The 18,004-nt window shown below is 50.1% G+C and overlaps 3 protein-coding genes across 5 annotated transcripts in view; 1 reads left to right on the forward strand and 2 right to left on the reverse strand.

Annotated features, from left to right (window-relative positions):
* PNPLA7 (patatin like domain 7, lysophospholipase) overlaps positions 1-3,983 on the reverse strand; it is a 127,383-nt gene extending 123,400 nt beyond the window's left edge. Inside the window, exons 1-4 of one of the 3 annotated variants that reach the window (XM_086763494.1) lie at positions 3,908-3,983; positions 3,233-3,266; positions 870-935; positions 360-444 (exon numbers count right to left, since the gene is read on the reverse strand). In XM_086763494.1, the coding sequence (XP_086619620.1) occupies positions 360-444; positions 870-935; positions 3,233-3,265 (184 nt within the window). In that variant the 5' untranslated portion in view covers position 3,266; positions 3,908-3,983. Of the gene's footprint in view, positions 1-359; positions 445-805; positions 823-869; positions 936-1,426; positions 1,750-3,232; positions 3,267-3,907 lie in introns of those variants that run through there. The other 2 variants (XM_086763496.1, XM_086763497.1) reach the window with 2 other exon arrangements.
* A 193-nt stretch (positions 3,984-4,176) lies between these two features.
* MRPL41 (mitochondrial ribosomal protein L41) lies at positions 4,177-4,812 on the forward strand. Its single transcript, XM_010128795.2, has one exon. The coding sequence runs from the start codon at positions 4,294-4,296 to the stop codon at positions 4,699-4,701; it is 408 nt and encodes a 135-aa protein (XP_010127097.2). The 5' UTR covers positions 4,177-4,293; the 3' UTR covers positions 4,702-4,812.
* Positions 4,813-7,272: 2,460 nt separating this feature from the next.
* On the reverse strand, positions 7,273-16,277 carry DPH7 (diphthamide biosynthesis 7). Its single transcript, XM_086763972.1, has 9 exons — positions 16,082-16,277; positions 15,521-15,657; positions 15,001-15,088; positions 14,187-14,281; positions 12,353-12,519; positions 11,775-11,847; positions 10,801-10,866; positions 10,460-10,632; positions 7,273-9,321 (listed from the first exon to the last, which is right to left on the reverse strand). The coding sequence occupies exons 1-9, from the start codon at positions 16,217-16,219 to the stop codon at positions 8,699-8,701; spliced, it is 1,560 nt and encodes a 519-aa protein (XP_086620098.1). The 5' UTR covers positions 16,220-16,277; the 3' UTR covers positions 7,273-8,698.
* Between the last annotated feature and the right edge of the window lie 1,727 nt (positions 16,278-18,004).

Raw genomic sequence — 18,004 nt, forward strand, 5'->3', positions numbered from 1 at the left:
TCAGGTAATTTTAATCTCACAAAGGAAACCTCAATCACCCGTTTCTCACTACTGCAACAGTGAAATCACAGCCTGGCTGAGATTATTTGCACACCAACTGATACTAAGGCGATCATACACTAGGGAAATAAAAACCTCCAGCGTCCTGCACGCGACAGCTATGAACCCTGTGTTCAGGCCTGGAGAAGTGAACCAACACAAGTCCTTCATCTTTTTAAAGCTGTTTTTCTGCAAGAACTACTACCTTCACAGCAAGCAATTATTACGAATCGGCATAGAATCTACCACATATTATTACAAAAATATAAAGATAGCTGAGAAAACTGGTTCTAAAACATACACAGTTACTGAGTACTTACTAGATTGTTTCACTCTTCTGTAAATGACAAACACAATCGCTATAAGTAGTAATGCCACTGCAGCTCCAATTGCAATTCCCGTCAGCTGTGAGAGGAATTCAGAGGGGAAAGAAGTTAGTAACTTCTAAAGTTGAAAATTATTAAGTACTTCTTTGAGGGTTGAAGAACACTTAGCTCAGTAAGATGCCTATAAGTCAAGTACATTCATAAATACTTAAATTTTTAATTAAAACATTACACATGCAAGAAGTTTAAACTACACCCGTGTCTCACTCATAAGCTCACATGCAAAACGTTCAGCATTTTCCCCCACAAACACGTGAGCTGATCAACTCAATGTACAGGAGATGAAAAAACGGGAATTAATTCCTGCCCCATGCACAGTAACAGCGCAGAAACACACACACAGACTTGGACTGTGACTTCGCAGAGCTCCTAGCACTCACGAGAAGCTACACGCTGTTCCGGCACACACAACCCTCCACGCGCCTGATCACAGCTATACATTACCATAGTCGTCTGTATTCTGTCTTCTACGAACTGAAGAATTCGCGTCCCGCCTGCTGGCAACGCAGCCTAGCGCCAAAAGGAAGGTGAAATTAGTTTCCCGTGACTGGCAGAAAGCCTCCATAAAAATATCTCAATGCCCGGTCTGGCACACACAACGCAACTCGATTGTATTTTCCAGCGTCTGTCTCTCAACTACAGCCACTGTGCAAACACAAGCCATTCAGAAGAGAGGGGTCACAGCGGAGCTCTACACTGGTGCCAGTTCAACACACTCCTAAATAGTCCTGAAACAGGGTCGAAGAGCAAGGTGATAACTTCTTTTGATGATTCTACAGTATTCAGAGCAACAAGGACGAGAATTGAACGTAAAGGACTGTATGAGACTGAGAAAATAAGTAATAAACCAGCAGATTAAATTCACTCTAAAAATAAAATTATGCACCTGGGAAGAAGCTTCAGCCTCAGGTACGCAGTCCTGGGGCCTCTGCCAACTATTGTTATTCGGCAAAAAAATCTGGCAGTTACAACAGTCTCACACACGCCAGCTCAAAACTCACCAGAACAGGGGGGAAAAAGCAGACAAAGCATTAGGCACAAGAAGGAAACAATCCGAGTCCAAGGGCAGATGTGTCCCCCGTAAGTCTTGAACCTCACGGGTACGTGAATCTTGAGCCCTACAGGCAGCTCTGCTCCCAGGTCTTGCCCTTGGTTCCAGACCGCGATGACCTCTTAATTTAGCTTTGCCACCAAGAGAAAAAACGAAGCGTATGCCGAGAGCTGCCAAACCGGCCTGTCTCACGAAGTTCATTCCAGTTGTACAGGGCAAATCAAACTCCTCCCTGACCAGTCAGCACAAACGGATCGCTGTCGTACAGTTGTCTCCTTCGGGTGCTTTAACACAGCATATTGACAATTAATCTTCCCAACATTGCTCAAACTAACCCTATCGCTATTATTATCAGACTATTATTAGTGACACTCTAGTGGAAAGTCACAAGAATTTTAAAAATAAAAAAGTTGAGAGTTTGTTAGCAACAGATACAACACATTCTGGTGAAATACAGCCAGTTCTTGGTGTAAGTCTGTTGCGGTCACTTGATTTATTTCCCCTTGACAGTGTCAGCAATAGACACAGTTCTGCTATTATCCAGGCCTGTACGATCTCAAATAACACCAAAAATAGTAGTTGCCAACTGACAGCCACCTTGCTGCTACATGAGGAGAAGAAACAAAATCACGAGCAAAAGAATAAAACACACAGGCACAGACAGAGCCCTCACGCCTCAGTACAGAAAAACAGCGAGGGAAAAGAAGAAATTCCGACTTCCAAGAAAAACCGAGAGGTTCTTGTGAGGTTGCTCACAAACACAGCACCGAAATTCAAGGACTTCGCAGGGGCCTTACCCACCCTCAAACAACTACTGGACACAAAACACATTTGGAACAACCCTGAAAAGAGGTCAGCAGAAAACAGAGCAATGATATGCTAAGCGTATGTATTAGAATAAATAGCACGTCTGCTTTTTCCAATGATGTTGAAATTTCATTAAGAAAACAAGAATTAATGGTAATTAACAAAAATATACAGCCACATAAATAGTGTTTACGGTCATGCAGAGTAACAAGCACAGAAGCAGCAGCTCTGCTGAGAGTTTAACAACTTCACACGGCAACCAAAGGCAAGCAGCGAGGCAGCCCCGCCGAGGGAGGGGCGGACAACGCTCATCTATGCCGAGAGCAAGGCCTTAGGACGGCCCAGAACATCCGACCTCCTTGTCGCTCGTAACCACGCAGGTCCACGTGCGTACGGTTTGACTACAGATACTGGATCTTCACCAAACCACCTAAAGTAGGTTGCACGTATTTTTTAACTTCTACGAAGAACTATTTCCTGCCATGGGCCTTGCCTTTCATTACTATGAAACGCACCGTGTGGCCCGTTGGACGAGGAGTTTCACATTTACGATCAAAGAACAAACACAAGAAGAGCGAGCTGCCAGAGAATGCTGCAATTCTTCCAGCTTTAGGCTAAAAACGTACTGCTGAAGCAAAAGCTACTTAAATCAAATCATTCTGCTAACAGCTGAGAACATGCAGCAGAGTGTAAATGGTCTGCAGTAAAAAAAAAAAAAATAATAAAGTTAAAAAAATAATAATAAAGACATAGACATATAAAAAACCGGACAAATCTTGAAGCTTTCGGAAGGATAAAACTCTTATCAGGAAAGTTTCTTTCAAAGTGAAACTGCTGCACCTAAGGACACCACCCAAGTGCTATCACATCAGGCACAGCAGCTTTCAGCTTCCGGAAGCAGCAACAGGGAAAGAGGTGAGCTCAAAAACACCCGCAAAGCACGTCGTACCTCGAGGCTGGTGCTGTTGCCTTCTTCGTCCATGGCTGCAGGTACAGCAGGAGCAAAAATAAAAAAAAAGAAAGCAGACTGAGTTAAGAGATGACCACGTACTCGAACGCAAAGTGTTTTTAACTCTGCAACGCAAGCGCACCAGAGCTGCTGCTCTGGTTTGGCAGAAGAGCACAACTCGAGGGGAACAGCTTGCATTTTGTTTACTTCGCTGTCCTTTTTCCTCTGCGCCGAGCAACAAACCCCAGCAAACCTTCACGGAAAAGCAGAGCTACCGGTCACGACCGCCCCCGACGCCCCGTGGGAAGCGCACGAAGCCGAGCGGGTCCCCGCTCTCCCCAGGCCCGGGACCCCCAAACCCCCGGGGCCCCGCCCGCTGCGCGAATCCCCGCGGCACACAGCGCGGGCTCCGCGCTCCAGAAGGAAAATGAAAATCCCGGGTTTCAGCCGCTCGTCCCACCGACCCCAGCCCGGCCCCGCGCCCCCGCTGCGCCCCCCCGGCCCCTGCCCGGCTCCGCTTCCCGCCCCGCGGTAAAACACGTCACGGAACGCGGACGCGGTGTTTTACGGGGGGGCGCCGGCACCTCCCGAGCCGCCGCACCAGCAAGGCCCAGTTCCCCGCTCCCCGAGCCCCGGGCACCCCGAGCCGACCGGACCGGACCGGACCCCTCACCTGCTGCCGCCGCCGCCGCGCTCGGGGCCGCCCAGGCCGGGGTCAAAGGTCACGCCGGCGGGCGGGGAGCGAAGGTCGCGGAGGGAAGACCCCACCGGCCACCGTCCGTCAAGGGGCAGCGCCAGGCCCCGCCCACGCCCCGGGCTTCTCGCTGCTCATTGGCGAGAAAAGTCCCCACCTCCGCGATGAATGGCCCGCGGCCTTGGCAGAGTACGATGGGCACTGCGGATTGGCTGGTGCGTTTCGGCCAATGGGAGCGGGCGGTGTTGGTGTGTGCGGAGGCGGGAGCGCGCCGAGGCGAGGGGAGCTCCGCGGGGCCGGGCCGTGCGGGGAGTGCGGGGCGGGAGCGGCGCTGCCCCGGCTTCGCTGAGCCTCCGTGCGCCCGGCCATGGGGCTGCTGACCGAGCTGGCCCGCGGGCTGGTGCGGGGCGCCGACCGCATGTCCCCGTTCACCAGCAAGCGCGGCCCCCGCAGCTACAACAAGGGCCGCGGGGCCAAGAAGCTGGGCGCGCTCACCTCCAACAAGAAGTTCATCCTCGTCAAGGAGATGGTGCCCGAGTTCGTCGTCCCCAACCTGGAGGGCTTCAAGCTCAAGCCCTACGTCTCGTACCGCGCCCCCGAGGGCTCCGAGCAGCCGATGACGGCCAAGCAGCTCTTCACCGCCGTGGTGGCTCCCCGCATCGAGAAGGACGTGAAGGACGGCAGCTTTGACCCCAACAACCTGGAGAAGTACGGCTTCGAGCCCACGCAGGAGGGCAAGCTGTTCCAGCTGTTCCCCAAGAACTACGTGCGGTAGGGAGCGAGCGGCGGGGCTCCTGGAAAGGGCATCGGCGTGTGAGAGGCGACCTGCACCAGCACGTACGGGACAGTTTCTGTCACTGGCTATTAAAAGCAAATCCTTCCCCTTTGTCTTTCTGCAATGTCTGATTCAAACTGGCGGTTGATTTCCCGTCCCCTCCCAAGGAAAGCCTTGCCTGTGTCTTGCACTGTGCACACAGCTGTGTTGTGTAAGCGTGCGGGTGTCCTGCTCTCAGACAAGAGCTGGTTGACCAGTTGCTCATCGTTAGCAGGAGGCAGTTTCTCTCCAGGCTGCTGAAACACCAGTCCTTCACTCTGAGAAGGAATTCCTCTCTCCTGGGAACAAGAGAGGACGAGTCCTGTCTCTTTGAGAGAGTCTGGAGTTCCCTGGCCGCGGAGAGCAGGCCACTGCACACTGAATGGCGTAGCCCTGTCAGCGTGCTGCCTCTGCTCGCGCCAAGGGGCCGTTGTGGTCGAAGAGGGAACACCTGGATGGATTTGCCCCTGATGGAGCACTCCCCTAAACCGGGAGTGAGACCTCCAACAGGTAAAACCACGTCCCTGCCCTGAGCTCTCTGAAGAGAGTACTGCGGCTTATACTGCACGCCACAACTTGTCCAGACTTTCCCAAGTCTCTTGTAGGGTAAGTCAGGATGCAGTTAACAGGGACGTTTACCGTCTGTTCCGTAGCAGTGCAGCTGCTTGAAGCTGCAAGGTACCTGCTTAAATCTGAAACCTATCCCCGCCACTGTTACCTTTGGACATGCTCCCAGAAGAGCGGTGTCTCGCTGTTCCTCAAATGCTGTTCCTCAAATCCACACAAGCGATGCATATGTAGCCAGTTGTGTGCAACTGTGTAAAGTAGAAACTGCTAAGTTTAAAATGTTTTCAGTCATTGGAAGTAACATGTTTTCTCTGACACACAAATGCTGAAGTCTGATTCTTCTGTGGGATGGTTCTGTGTCCGTGCTCCCAAGAGGTACTCGGGGCGGGGGTTTGCGTGAGGTTTTCCAAATACAAAGTGCTGCAAAGCTTAAGCGTTAGATAATTAAACCACAATTAAAATGCTCACTTTTGGAGAGGGGAAGCATGTTCACTGTGTTCTCTAGGAGCATCCAGTCAAGGAAGACTGACAGTTTGAAGTGTTGTTTAAAAACTTACATAAGTTGAGGGCCAGATAGGGCTGTGATGAGGGGAGGGGACACTGCACTGCCTTCCACTTCTTAGTGCTGCAGCCCCAAATAACAGCAAGTGAAGCTGTTAGCACACTTCCACAATCACATCCATGGTGAGGGAAGGTGCACTTTTCCAGCTGATTAAGCCTGACCTGCATTTTTCACTTACGTTTCAGCCCGTGAGCATAATGGTTATACGGCAGTGGTTGTTTTCTGCCTTCAGCTGTCGCTGTTGGCGGAGCTGGTGCTTCATCCCTTCCTTTGAGGTGTCACTTTCTTAGGCTCCACTCTGGGTTTCTAGAAAGGACAGCCCTGTGCAGGGGGGCGGAGGACGTGCAGACGCAAGGCTGGAGATCCTGTGCCCTTTGATGCCAATACCAGCTTGGTCTTGAACAAGTCGCTTGCCTTGCCTTCCCCACGCGAAGGCACATTGTAAAAGGAGACTCCTCACTTCGCGGGGCAAAGCAAGGACTAACGTAATGCATAAATCAAGTGTCCCAGTCCAGTCACGTTCTGTGACACCACTCCAGCTTCACTAACCTCAGGCTGCTTCCTCTTAATCTCACGCGGCAATAAAATCGCATTACAACCTTTTAAGACAGAGTCATAGTCAAAAGCCATGGTGCTACAGGGATACACCCTTGCTGTTCTCAGAGGCGTGAGGAAACTGGATTGTCTGCTCTGGCTCCCAAAGAACACTGAACACCGCATCCTGGGTTTCATCAGGAGAAGCGTGGCAGCAGGGCGAGGGAGCGGATTCTGCCCCTCTGCTCTGCCCTGGTGAGACCCCACCTGCAGCTCTGCATCCAGCTCTGGAGCCCCCAACATCAGAAGGACGTGGAGCTGTTGGAGAGGGTCCAGAGGAGGCCACGCAGATGCTGAGAGGGCTGGAGCAGCTCTGCTGTGAGGCCGGGCTGAGAGAGCTGGGGCTGTTCAGCCTGGAGAAGAGGAGGCTCTGGGGAGACCTGAGAGCGGCCTCCCAGTGCCCAAAGGGGGCTGCAGGGAAGGTGGGGAGAGACTGTTCAGCAGGGCCTGGTGTGACAGGACGAGGGGTCGTGGCTTTAAAATAGAGGGAGGCAGATTTAGATTGGACATTAGGAAAAAATTTTTTACACTGAGGGTGGTGGAGCACTGTCCCAGGTTGCCCAGAGAGGCGGTGGATGCCCCATCCCTGGAAACATTCCAGGCCAGGTTGGCCGGGGCTCTGAGCAACCTGATGTGGTTGGAGATGTCCCTGCTCCTGGCAGGGGGGTTGGGCTGGGTGGGCTTTGAAGGTCCCTTCCAACTCTAACCCTTCTGTGAATCTATAAATGCCCTGAAAGAGACTGCACCATCACAGGACAGGCAGAAGGTGTGTGACGGACTTGAAAATCAAAACGACCCAGAAAGATAAATCACTTATATTGATTTTATTTTAGAAACATCCAAAAATAGGGTGTTTTTTTAAACAAAAGCTCTTGTTCACAATACTAATATGAATCTTCATGTAACAGTGCTCAAGACTGTTTTCTAAAATACACATTCACCCTTGAAAAAGGGGTTTCAAAGCAGTAAAATGCTGATCTGCTGTACCTGGGTTTAGAGGCAGCGCTGTTACAGACAGATACCTGTTGCTGGTGTTTCTTTCCCCCCAAACAACTGATTCTTTAGGACCCTCAAAGAGAAACCATGCAAGCTAGAAGTTACTTACCTAGTTTAAGCTGGTTTTTTGTTTCTAGGAAGATAATAGAGACAGTGTTCCAGAAACGGTGTTTTGCTGATATTTCACAGTGAAAAAAGAAAGCTAATGGAGCAACCATGAGAAATTCTGCAGCCATTCCCGGAGGTAGTTAGGGCAATGTTGTTAAGATTTTGGTTTCTGTACTTACTTATTTTGAACTTAAAAGACGTCATGAAACATTGCTTGTACTTTTTGGAGGTTTTGATCTTAAAGCTGTTCACCTTTAAAAAACTGAAAGATCTTGACTTTGGACCAAAATGTTTGTCTCACTGTGGAGAGCAGAAAAGATGAGTTTGATACCGAGAGGCTGTGGCGGGGTGGTTAAGTGTGGCACTAAAACCTGGCGGGGCTCACTACAGAATTATGCTAAACCAGGCTGTGCTTAGCTTGGAGAGCGATAAAGTCACTCTGCATCCAGGCGATGAGCCCGACGTAAAATCAGACTGCAGATACACACGAATCCTTCCAAGAAAAGCCCTGCTCCTAACAAAGCTTCCCGTCGCTGAACTGCTGTCTGTCATACCGGTCAGTCTGGATTTCCTTCTAACAAAGAAGTTCTCTCTACTAAAGATCGCTACGAGCACGTTGCACTGCCAGGATCTGGACTGTCTTTGAGCATCTTCCCAAGGTTCATACTACTGTACAGAGCACACAGCTGAGCCTACTCTTGGGCTTTTCCGGGACATTCAGGAAAACCTCTGATCACATCCCGTGTTTGTCTGCACACGTAGCAGCGCAGACAAATTTGGTTTGTGATGGTAGGAGGAGAACGGGCCTAACAGACCAATCGTACAAATGCAGCCGAGCCTTGAAGGGATTCAAATATAGGGTACAAACAAGCCTTTGCGGGGGAGGCTGTCCGACTTTGACCTAGGACATTAAGGGAAAACTAAATAGACGTGTCTGTGCCTGACCACACTCCTCAGAGCAAAGGCTTTCCTCAGTGCTGAAAATAAAACAGTAATTCCATCATTATCAGCCTTAAAAGGCTCACAAGCTCGACAATAAAACTGGAAAAGCCCAACAGAAATTAGAGGGAGCGTAAGCCCAGCCGTCGCTCTCAGTACAGGAATTTTCCTACCCCTCTCCCTTGGGACTGGTCAGTGCAGACTTTCAGCTGCTCTTTCAGACGGAGATGCAGTACCTGGCGTCTCCGAAGGGGTCACCAGGCTCATCTCCCACTTCCAGACATGGAGGATATTGTCATAGAAAGAACAAGTTGCTACAATGCTCGTTTTTTTCGGACTGTCTAGAGACCTGGCTGAATCACTGCTTCTCTCCAGGCCCATTCCGTTGGGTCTCTTAGCTGCCGGGTCAGAACCACTGGCTGACTCGGGATCTCCCCCCTGGTCGGGACTCCCAGCCAAATCTAAACTCCCCTTTAAATCAGGGGCCCTAACCAGGTCAGGGTCCCCGGACAGCTTAGGACCCGCCTCTGCTTTGAGGGGCAAGGCGGGGCCTTCACTCTCCTCATCCAATATTACATCAAAAGTAGCTGTAGGAGACTCATAAATTATCTTCAGGTTTTGGACCTGCAAATTCAGTCTCTCGTCTCCTTCCTCTGATCTTCCAACAAGTTCCTCCGAGGAGTGGCACGCAGCAGCAGAGTCCTGAGGTGCAGTCAAGGAATCCCTCGGACACAGCCTTGACCAGTCAGCCCCGTAGGCCAAGGAATTGTGCAAGACATAGGACGACAGGATGACACATTCCTCCGTGTTTTCCGCTTTAAAAAAATAATTAAAAAAAAAAAAAAGATAAATGAGCAGAAATCGAGTTGTGAAATGGTCTGTTGCAGATTGCTCAGAAGCCATTCCAGTATTGGCTGTGTCCTACAGGAGGAGTTCTCTGGTTATGGCCTTCTTCACAAGAGTTAAGCATTCTAGGGGAAATGAGGTTCTGCCTCTCCTGGCAGTTTTTCAGCCACCTCTCATTAGCTTTGATGTTTGCTGGTTCAGTGAGCAGATAGGAGAAGATTTAACATGCATTAACACGCATCATTATTCAAAATACTAAAAAGGCTCAAAAAAGACAAGACAGATCACGCAGTGATCCCCCCACTGAGCCATAAATACAACTGGTAAGATAGCCAGACCAGGTTCTGGTTATTAACGGATTGCAGATGTGCTCTTCCCACGAGCTCTCAGCATTTGACTTTGACATTACGTGGACATCAAGTTCTTCCCTTCCCTACACAGCAGAAATGTTAATCTCATTCTGCAAGCCGTGGATCTGGCCAAGGCCTGGAGAAACCCAGGAAGGCAACTATTTTATGCAAGATTGTATTTGTAATGTAAATGCTAACAGCTTTTAATCATGTAAATACCTTCTGATTCACATGGAGGGCTTACTCATGTTATTCTAGATCAACCAGGCTGCAGAGCACTTCCTTTCTGAGGCAATAACCAATTAACAGCAGGTCAGGAACTTCTGCTGACAGTAAAGCATCGTCTGCCTTCAGAAGAACCTCTCTGAACCATCAATATGAATACAAACCGGAATAGGCATGTCAACGGGTAACGCCTTCACACCACAACAAACAGGCTTTCTTCCCACTAGAAGATGTTATGGGAGATTTACGCATGACTAATGACGGCGCCTTTGCACAACCGATCAGGCCAAGAGTGAGAATAGGTCTGGGAAAGCCAGAGGAGTTTTCTCAAGTTGGATTAAAAATCTATTGCTATTAACAACATCTAGATCTTTCTAGTAAGCTCTCGTTTGCTCAAGTTGGATTAAAAAAATCTATTGCTGTTAACAACATCTGGATCTTTCTAGTAAGCTCAGAGCTGGAGTTCACCCCATAACCTGGAGGCAGGAAAGGAGAGCAGCGCAAGAGCATCTCTGTTCCACTGAACACTCACCCATGCTTCCGCGGCAGTCAAGGATCTTGAATCCACTCTGCATGCAGGCTGCTAACAGCACAAAATCACAGGTTGGGTGCCACTTCAGCCTCCAAACTCCACCTTCAACGTGGGTGTCTGCCAGCGGCTGCTTCATGTTCCTGGTGTCCCACAACAGCACGTGCTCGTCATAGCTGGAGACACATCACAAATAAATATCCAGAAAAGCAGCAAAGCTGCTGCAACGAGTACAAAAGCAAATTAGGAAAGATCACGTGCTCTTCACCACACTGAACGTCTGAAGAGATCACGCAGTAGCGCGTTCAGGATAACAGAGGCGGCTGGTCACAGAAGGGATTTACCTGCCAGTAGCAAGAAGATTCTCCCGGTGGGGACTGCACTGAATGCTGCACACACCCATCGAATGTCTGCAAGAGAGAAACATACAGCAGAGGGAAGAGGCAGCAATGTACAACCTGAGAAGGGGTTATTCCTTGAATTTCAAGGATTTTAGGTCCACATTACTGCACTGAGGTGTCTCAAGAAAGGAGAGCAAGGTGAACTCCAGTTTCAATCCAATGAAATACACAGGCAGAGTTCCACCTACAGAGTCCAACAGCCTCTCCAAGGCAAAGCTTCTGCTCACACCATCTCTCAGCACAAGTATTTTCTAGTAACAGTTGCACCATAAACTGCTGTTCCCAGCCTGTAAGAAGCACAATTCCATTCCCAGGAGACTTTACTCCCGACACCAATATTGCCATAGCAATAATCCCCAATGTATTTTAAGGTTATATATAAGTTTCACTGAGAGTTGTGTATATTGTTGTAATAATATTGTAAAAGATATGTTATGGCACCAGAAAAAAAAAAAAAAAAAAGAGATTACTTCAAATGAGTGAACAGTGGTTGTCGTGGTTTTGTTAGTGAGGGGGCGCCTAAGGTGGTAGCTGGTCAGGGCTGAACTACAACAGTGGTGAACAAAATATTTTCTAAAAAACATTCCATACTAAGATATCCAAATTTAACACACACAAAAATTCTCAAAATAAAAGCGTAAATCAGGACTCTTCTTTTAGAAAGAAGCTACCACCATCTTCATGTGTGGAAGGGAGCTGTTGGTTTATTATGTTGAAGGACATGGAGAAGAGATTTTGAACCTGAAGTTGTCCTGAGGAGAAATCCTAACAGATGTCTCCATTTCCCACGGGAGGCAGAAACGGGACCCCACTGTCACCGCGTGTCTCTGAATTCTGTGGGCGGGGAAGGGACACAGTAGCACCGTATGTTCACGCGCGACAGGTTTAGGGTCCCGCTGCAGACGCGGCTGGCTTACCTCCTGCTGGTGAAGACGGGAATCTCCGGGCTGCACCTGGTGTCCCAGCCCTTCAGCAGGCTGTCATCGCCTCCTGCACAAGGACCAACCTCCGTCACCCTGAGCCCCGTCCACACAACCAGGGCACCAAGGCAACACCCAGCTGATGCCTTTCAGCCCTAGGGTCTCACAGCATTTAACACACACACCAAACACCATTTGAGGCTGTCAGAACTCGTCACCACAGAAGAGACACACATTAGCAATACCCTCACTTTGCTTAGCAAAAAAAAATAGTTAGAAGATAGAAAGACTGGACTCCAGAAGCTCTCTAGCTCTCTTTCGCACACAAGAGATTAACGTATATTTTGGCAATAGCCAGTCAAAGCAGTTTAAAAGGCACAGCTCCTCCTAATTAACTCCAACCACTTCCCACGCTCAAGAAGCCTTTCACCCCTAGCAGAGGCCTCGACTCCTACAAAAGGTGTGATGCCAGCAGCACACACAACCCTGGAAAGTAAAATCCCAAGGAACACACGTCCCTAAACCAGATGCCCCCTCCCCAACACCCCCAAATGAGATTCCCAGCCCTTACAGACCTGAATACACAATATCGGTGTCCCAGTAATTAAAAGCAGCAATCCAGGCCTCAAATTTGTGAGCTTCCCACTGGTTCAGGACATGCACAGAAGGAGCGGACTCATCTATGGAGAAGAGATTCAGCTTCCCCTCTGAATCACTGCTGATCACTCTCAAAGGACATCCACTACAGGGGAATAGAGAGAAAACATTAGAGATTACTGAAACCTGTGTCCTAAGAAGCTGTTGGAGTAAAAAATAGCAGCCTAAGTCTGGACAGATAACGAACATAATACTATATATGTTTGATTCAACTAAGCATTGACAGAAACCGGTAGTGCAGTGGAAGGAATGCACACATTTACACAGTCCTTCTTAGCTTCAGCCCATCCCACCTTAAAATCATCTACTTCAGTGATCCCACTCCCCGATTTCACAGGGCAGCAAGTGCTCACGCTCAGTGAGGGAAAGCAAACCAGCCCTGTGTCTGTTTCTCCTAGATGCGTAACTTGACTTCCCGCGTGCTTGATATTACATCCATAAACAAATTCCCTGTGAAGAGGGATTATTTTTCCCTCCGAGTCAGACTGACAAGGACCTCTCGGAGTCTCTTCCCTCTTCTGGAGAATGAAGAAGTGTTTGATTTCCCTGCTGTCACGCACACCTGAAGCACTGGCTGACCCTGACCTCTCCTGCTCTCTTCCTGTGGCACAGTACAGTTGCAGTTTCTGGACACAATGTTATTGGAGCACTCACAAAAGTTTTGCAGCTCAGGGTGCACAGATTTTCTGACTTTTCCTGACATGAATTAGGTACCTTGCTACCATGCAACTGTCGGTACTGACGAGGTGGCTCAGGGCTTCTCTCCATTATCATTATCTCCATTCTCACTGTATGCTAGTTACTAAACCATACTGAATCTCCCAAATTCCCACACAGGAGATATGAGGTCACCCTCTTCCTACAGGGATGCGAAGGCTGCACACTCTGCTTCTAGAAGGGGTTATCCGCATCTCAACTGACAACAGAAACAGGCTTTACAGGGACCTTTCATCATGGCAACAATAATTTATCTTGAAGGGCAGAGACAAGGGGAAGAAAGGAAGTATGGAAGAAGAAAGTATAACTGGTAATTCTACTTAGTCGTTAAACAGCATGCACTGAAACAGCTTTAATTAGCAAAAGCTATTAAATATTTGCCGTGCAGCATTAAGCACCTGACTGCCTGATCCCCTCAGTTTCCAGCCTCACACCGAAGGCACCACTCTCTGTTTCGCACTGAACTTTTACAGGAAACATATACCCTGCCTCTCTCAGGGTACAGCTAATTCGTGTTATTTCATGCAGTGATGCCATTTCTGAAATCAAATGTACGAGCATTTGAGAGAGGAAGGAGCCACTTCCAAACGAATTCTCTCCCATTTCTCACTAACCCACGTTTGACCTTCTACACGTGCTATTTTAGCAGCTCTTAAGCAGAACTTCAGACTGAAGTTTCAGCCATTGTAAGAGCAGAGTTGGAACCAGTGGATCCATCTGCACCCCATTCTGGCCTTTCCTTTTAGCGACGGTAACAGAAGACAGGTCCCTGGCTCACCCGCCACCACAGCATAACCTCACATTTGTTGTTGGTTTAGTCTCTGTTACAGTGGCCATGTGTTCTTTTTCCTTTGTTCTACCCTTCCTCTGGAAACAGTAACTTCTAGAGAAGCTGCAGGGAGAAAGCTAGGACCAAGAAAGTCAAGCTACTTCACAAAAAGCCACCAAAGGTTCATTCATCAAATCCTCAAGTTATGCCTAAAGCTGTCACATACACAGCAGCCTCCAACACCAGCCTTCATCTCCCATCCTCACCATTGCTCTCGTCCTGTGGACCAGTCTAAAGACAAGGCCAGGCGCTGCGCACCGAGATCAACCCTGAAGCATGGCTCCAACATGCAGCTGTTCTTCTACTGGAAAGAAAAGGAACAGGTTAAGACTGGGAAGACAGTTACACAACACCACTTGTACGACACCTACGGCAGGTGTTTTCCAGAGCATATTAGCGTCCCGCTCTAAAGAAGAGATGACCTGTCCCACAGCACGGCTGCTTAGTACCAGCTGAAGGGCAAACACGCACACACAGGTTCCTCACCCTTCCACTTCCCATCTCCCACCAAATCCCCCTTAAACTTTGCTTCCTGTCAGTGAGTTGTGAAGCGCAGAAGTGATGACCTGACTGCTGAATTCCCTTATAGTCTGGCTTCCGCTTTCTTCGCTCTGTGGGAGTGGCTCTTGATCACTCCCTTCTCCCACCAACTGAAAGACATCCCTCTCCAAAATTCCTCTCTGTTTTTAACAACTTTGCACTTTCTGCTGTGTTTACCGTTTAGCCCATACTCTCAAGTGACAGTTTTCCTGGGCTTGCTTCTCCTTCCCTCATGCCTCTCACACTCTGCAGGTGGGTAGAACCCAGCTGGTCTCTCTTATGCCACAAACAAATTCATGGGATTTATGAGAAACATTATCAGAAGACAAAAGAAGCGGTGTTTATAAACCCAAGCATACCAAGGAAGCCATGGAAACCATACAGCTTTCCTACAAGTCTGAACACTGCTAATAAATCCAGAGATGTATTAAATCTGGGTTAAACACAGCTTCAACAGCAGCAGGCGTTACAGCCACTTACCTCGCTTCCAGTCAGGTGGCAAAACTCCACAGCGCCTGTCGAGTTTGCAATGCCAACCATGGGATGTTCTGCAACAGGAACGTGGCACCTAAAAGGTCAAGTTAAACAAGCCTTGAATGTCCACATCTCTTGAAGGAGGAGAGCAAAGTCATAACTTTTATTCCAGGATGCACGAGGAGAGGATACTTGACCAAACAAATCTCATGAAGAAAATCTAAAGCTCCTCAAGTTCTCACAAACCTGCGTGGAGACCATTATATATAGGAGAAATCTACTATATATTACTATATAAACGAAAGAGGTCCACAGTCACTGACCAGCTGCTCATAAATAAGCAAAGCGTAACAGAAACGAGCAGCCTTTGCTCACCGAACCAAAATAGAGACTACTTCCCTCCAAGAAGCCAGGGGCACATTAGTTCGTAAATATTACCGTTGCTGCCACACCAACAGCCAAACCAGGACCCCAGAGGGGCAGAGGACGCTGCTGCGAGCTCCAAGCCTCCGCGGGCCAGCATTACCATTTGATGTCTAGGATGGCAGCCGTGTCAATCCTCTGGATTTCGGTCAGCGGGATGTAAGGCTGCTCCTCGTTGTAGTGATACAGGTAGAGGCGCCCGGTCCGGTCACAGGCCCCATTGCTTCCTCGGGAGTCAGTCTACATCAAAAATTGGAAAGAAAAGCGTAGGCTCAGCAGCGTTCCCACCTCCCGCAGACCCCTCCCCGCTCGGGATCGTGCAGGGAGCAGCCGGCAGGAGCAGGGCAGAGGGCTCCCACTTCCCAGCGCCTCCCTTGAGGGGCGACAGCCGCCACCGCGCCCCCAGAGCCAGCCGCGCTCGCCGGCGGGGCCCGCCCAGCCCCACACGCTGCGGCCGCCTCAAGCCAGCCCAGCTGGGACAACGCGCGGCCCGCCGGGGCGGCAGTGCCGGGCCCAGCGCCGGGAGCAGGGCCGGGGCGGCCGGGGGGCACCCCAGGCGCCGCTGAGGCGGCCCGCGAGGGGCGGGAAAGCCCCGCCGAGCCCGGGCGCGGTGGCTGAGGCGGCCGGGAGCGGAAGCGAGCCCCGGTTGCGGGGCCGGGCTCACCGCGGCGGGCGGGCGGAGGTGGTAGGTGCCGCAGGCCAGGATGCTGTGCCAGCCCTCCACCGGGCACCACTCCACCGCGTCGGCGCTGAACTCCGTGTCCACCACCTGCAGCGTCCGCGTCCGGCACGGCGCCGCCATGTCAGGGCGGGCTCATGCTGCGCGGGGCGGCGGCAGCGGGACGGCGCCGGGGAGGCCCCGCCGCCGCGCAGCGGAACACCCGCCCGTCTGCTTCCCGGTCAGGGGCGGCGCGGGGCGGGCCCGGCTCGGCGGGGCCTCCGCGGGCGGTGCTGCCCTAGCCCGAGCCAGGCCCCGCCGCGCCCGGGGGCCCAAGGCGGCCTTGTTGGCACAGGCGGCTCGGGGACGTGCTGAGCTTCGTCCCTGACGGCCCTCGGACCAGGCTTTTTGCCATGAGCTCGTCCAGGCTGTTTCCAAAGGCACCACCCCATCCTGCGGAAAGGGGTCTGCAGCTCCGACAGGTGCTCGGTGAAGGACTGCTGCTCAGAGCGGCTGCTCCTTAGAGACAAAATCAGCATCGGTGTTCCCTCAGCACCCTGCCCCTCTCAAAGACCTTCCTCATATCCCTGTCACTCCTCTCTCTTCCAGAGAGGTGGTTGACGTAGCTGTGCCTTCGCAGAAGCTGTTCTGGACCCCAGAGGAATCGTGCTCCCTGCGCTGACCCTCTCCGCTTTCCTCGCAGGCCTTTCAGAGATGGAGGGCGAGACCCGCATGCTCAGGATGCAGCACACAGCCAATTCATGCTGTGGTGCTGGTCTCTGCTCTCCCGTCCGTTCCTCGAGCCTGGTTTGCTGCCGTTCCCCAAGCAGAAATTTCTGCAGGACTGAGTTTCACAACCCAAAGGTCTCATTGCTGAGTGAAAGGTCAGCTAAGGGCTTGTCTTTTCATGTTTTCCCCTGAGAAACATTAAATTTATTGACATTTAATTTCATCTACCAATGGGTCTCATAAGATCCTTCTGCAATTCTTCACTCAGCCTTTATTATATTATTATTACACTGAATAACGTCGTCAGTGGATGTCATCACCTTCCTGACTCATCACTTTTTCACAATTATTTTTTAATATATTGGGCATCAAGCTGTTGACTTCCACCCACCCTTTAACTCTTCCTTTCCTGTCTATTGAACAGGTGTTTGTCCACGTGATGACCTTTCCCATAGCAGCTTTTTTCTTTAAGTGCCTTGAGCAAAGCCCTGATCAAGTGCATTTTGGAGGCAGACTATACCAACCCAATCCCCTTTATTCCCTGCTTGCTGATGCCATCAAAACAAGTCCAATGGAGTTTTGAAGCACTGCTTCCCTGTACAAAACCTGTGTTGACTCCTCCCCAGCATTTAGCCATGATGCTGCATCACAGCATCTATGAATTTGCTACGTGCAAGTGCTATGTTCACCCGGCTGTAGTTTGCCACATCTGCAAACTGATTGCAGCTGAAATCAGCTGATTTCAGAAGCTGTTGTCACAAGCGCTGTGGGTACCGCGAAAGAGGTTACCATCCCTGCTGGTAGCTCGGCTTATTCATCCGTGAGCTCCCTTAGAGCTCGTAGGTGGCACTGTCTGGTCCCAGCAACTTGTTGCTGCTCGTTTCACCTGAACTTCAGTCTCCCCTAAAAACACTTCAGTTTTAAAGAGATTCTCTGTTGAGCTCTCCGTATGGAAGTACTCCTGCGTGAACCCCACCAGCTCTTTCGCAGCAAACACATATGCAAACAATTCACTTTTGTTTTCCACTGGGACTTTATCTTCAGGTCAGGCCTTCCCTTTACTGCGCACCACATCTACTGAATCTGGCGTTCTCCCTGCTCCTGATTTCTTCAAAAGTATTTCTGCAAGTTTTACAACTTGAATGTTCTTCATGTTCCATTTTCCTTTGCATTATTTGGTGCGGTTTTGTGGTTATTTTT

Source organism: Chlamydotis macqueenii, chromosome 20 (assembly GCF_036417535.1).
Source record: "Chlamydotis macqueenii isolate bChlMac1 chromosome 20, bChlMac1.mat, whole genome shotgun sequence".
NCBI classification, from domain to species: domain Eukaryota; kingdom Metazoa; phylum Chordata; class Aves; order Otidiformes; family Otididae; genus Chlamydotis; species Chlamydotis macqueenii.

Excerpts from the sequence above, each read along its gene's own strand:
- MRPL41 (XM_010128795.2), top strand. The coding sequence starts at position 4,294 with ATGGGGCTGCTGACCGAGCTGGCCCGCGGGCTGGTGCGGGGCGCCGAC.
- DPH7 (XM_086763972.1), bottom strand. The coding sequence starts at position 16,219 with ATGGCGGCGCCGTGCCGGACGCGGACGCTGCAGGTGGTGGACACGGAG. Across the intron at positions 14,282-15,000 it reads GCCACCTGACTGGAAGCGAG|AAGAACAGCTGCATGTTGGA; the intron begins GTAAGTGGCTGT and ends TCTTTCCAGTAG. Across the intron at positions 10,867-11,774 it reads CCCGTCTTCACCAGCAGGAG|ACATTCGATGGGTGTGTGCA; the intron begins GTAAGCCAGCCG and ends TCTCTCTTGCAG.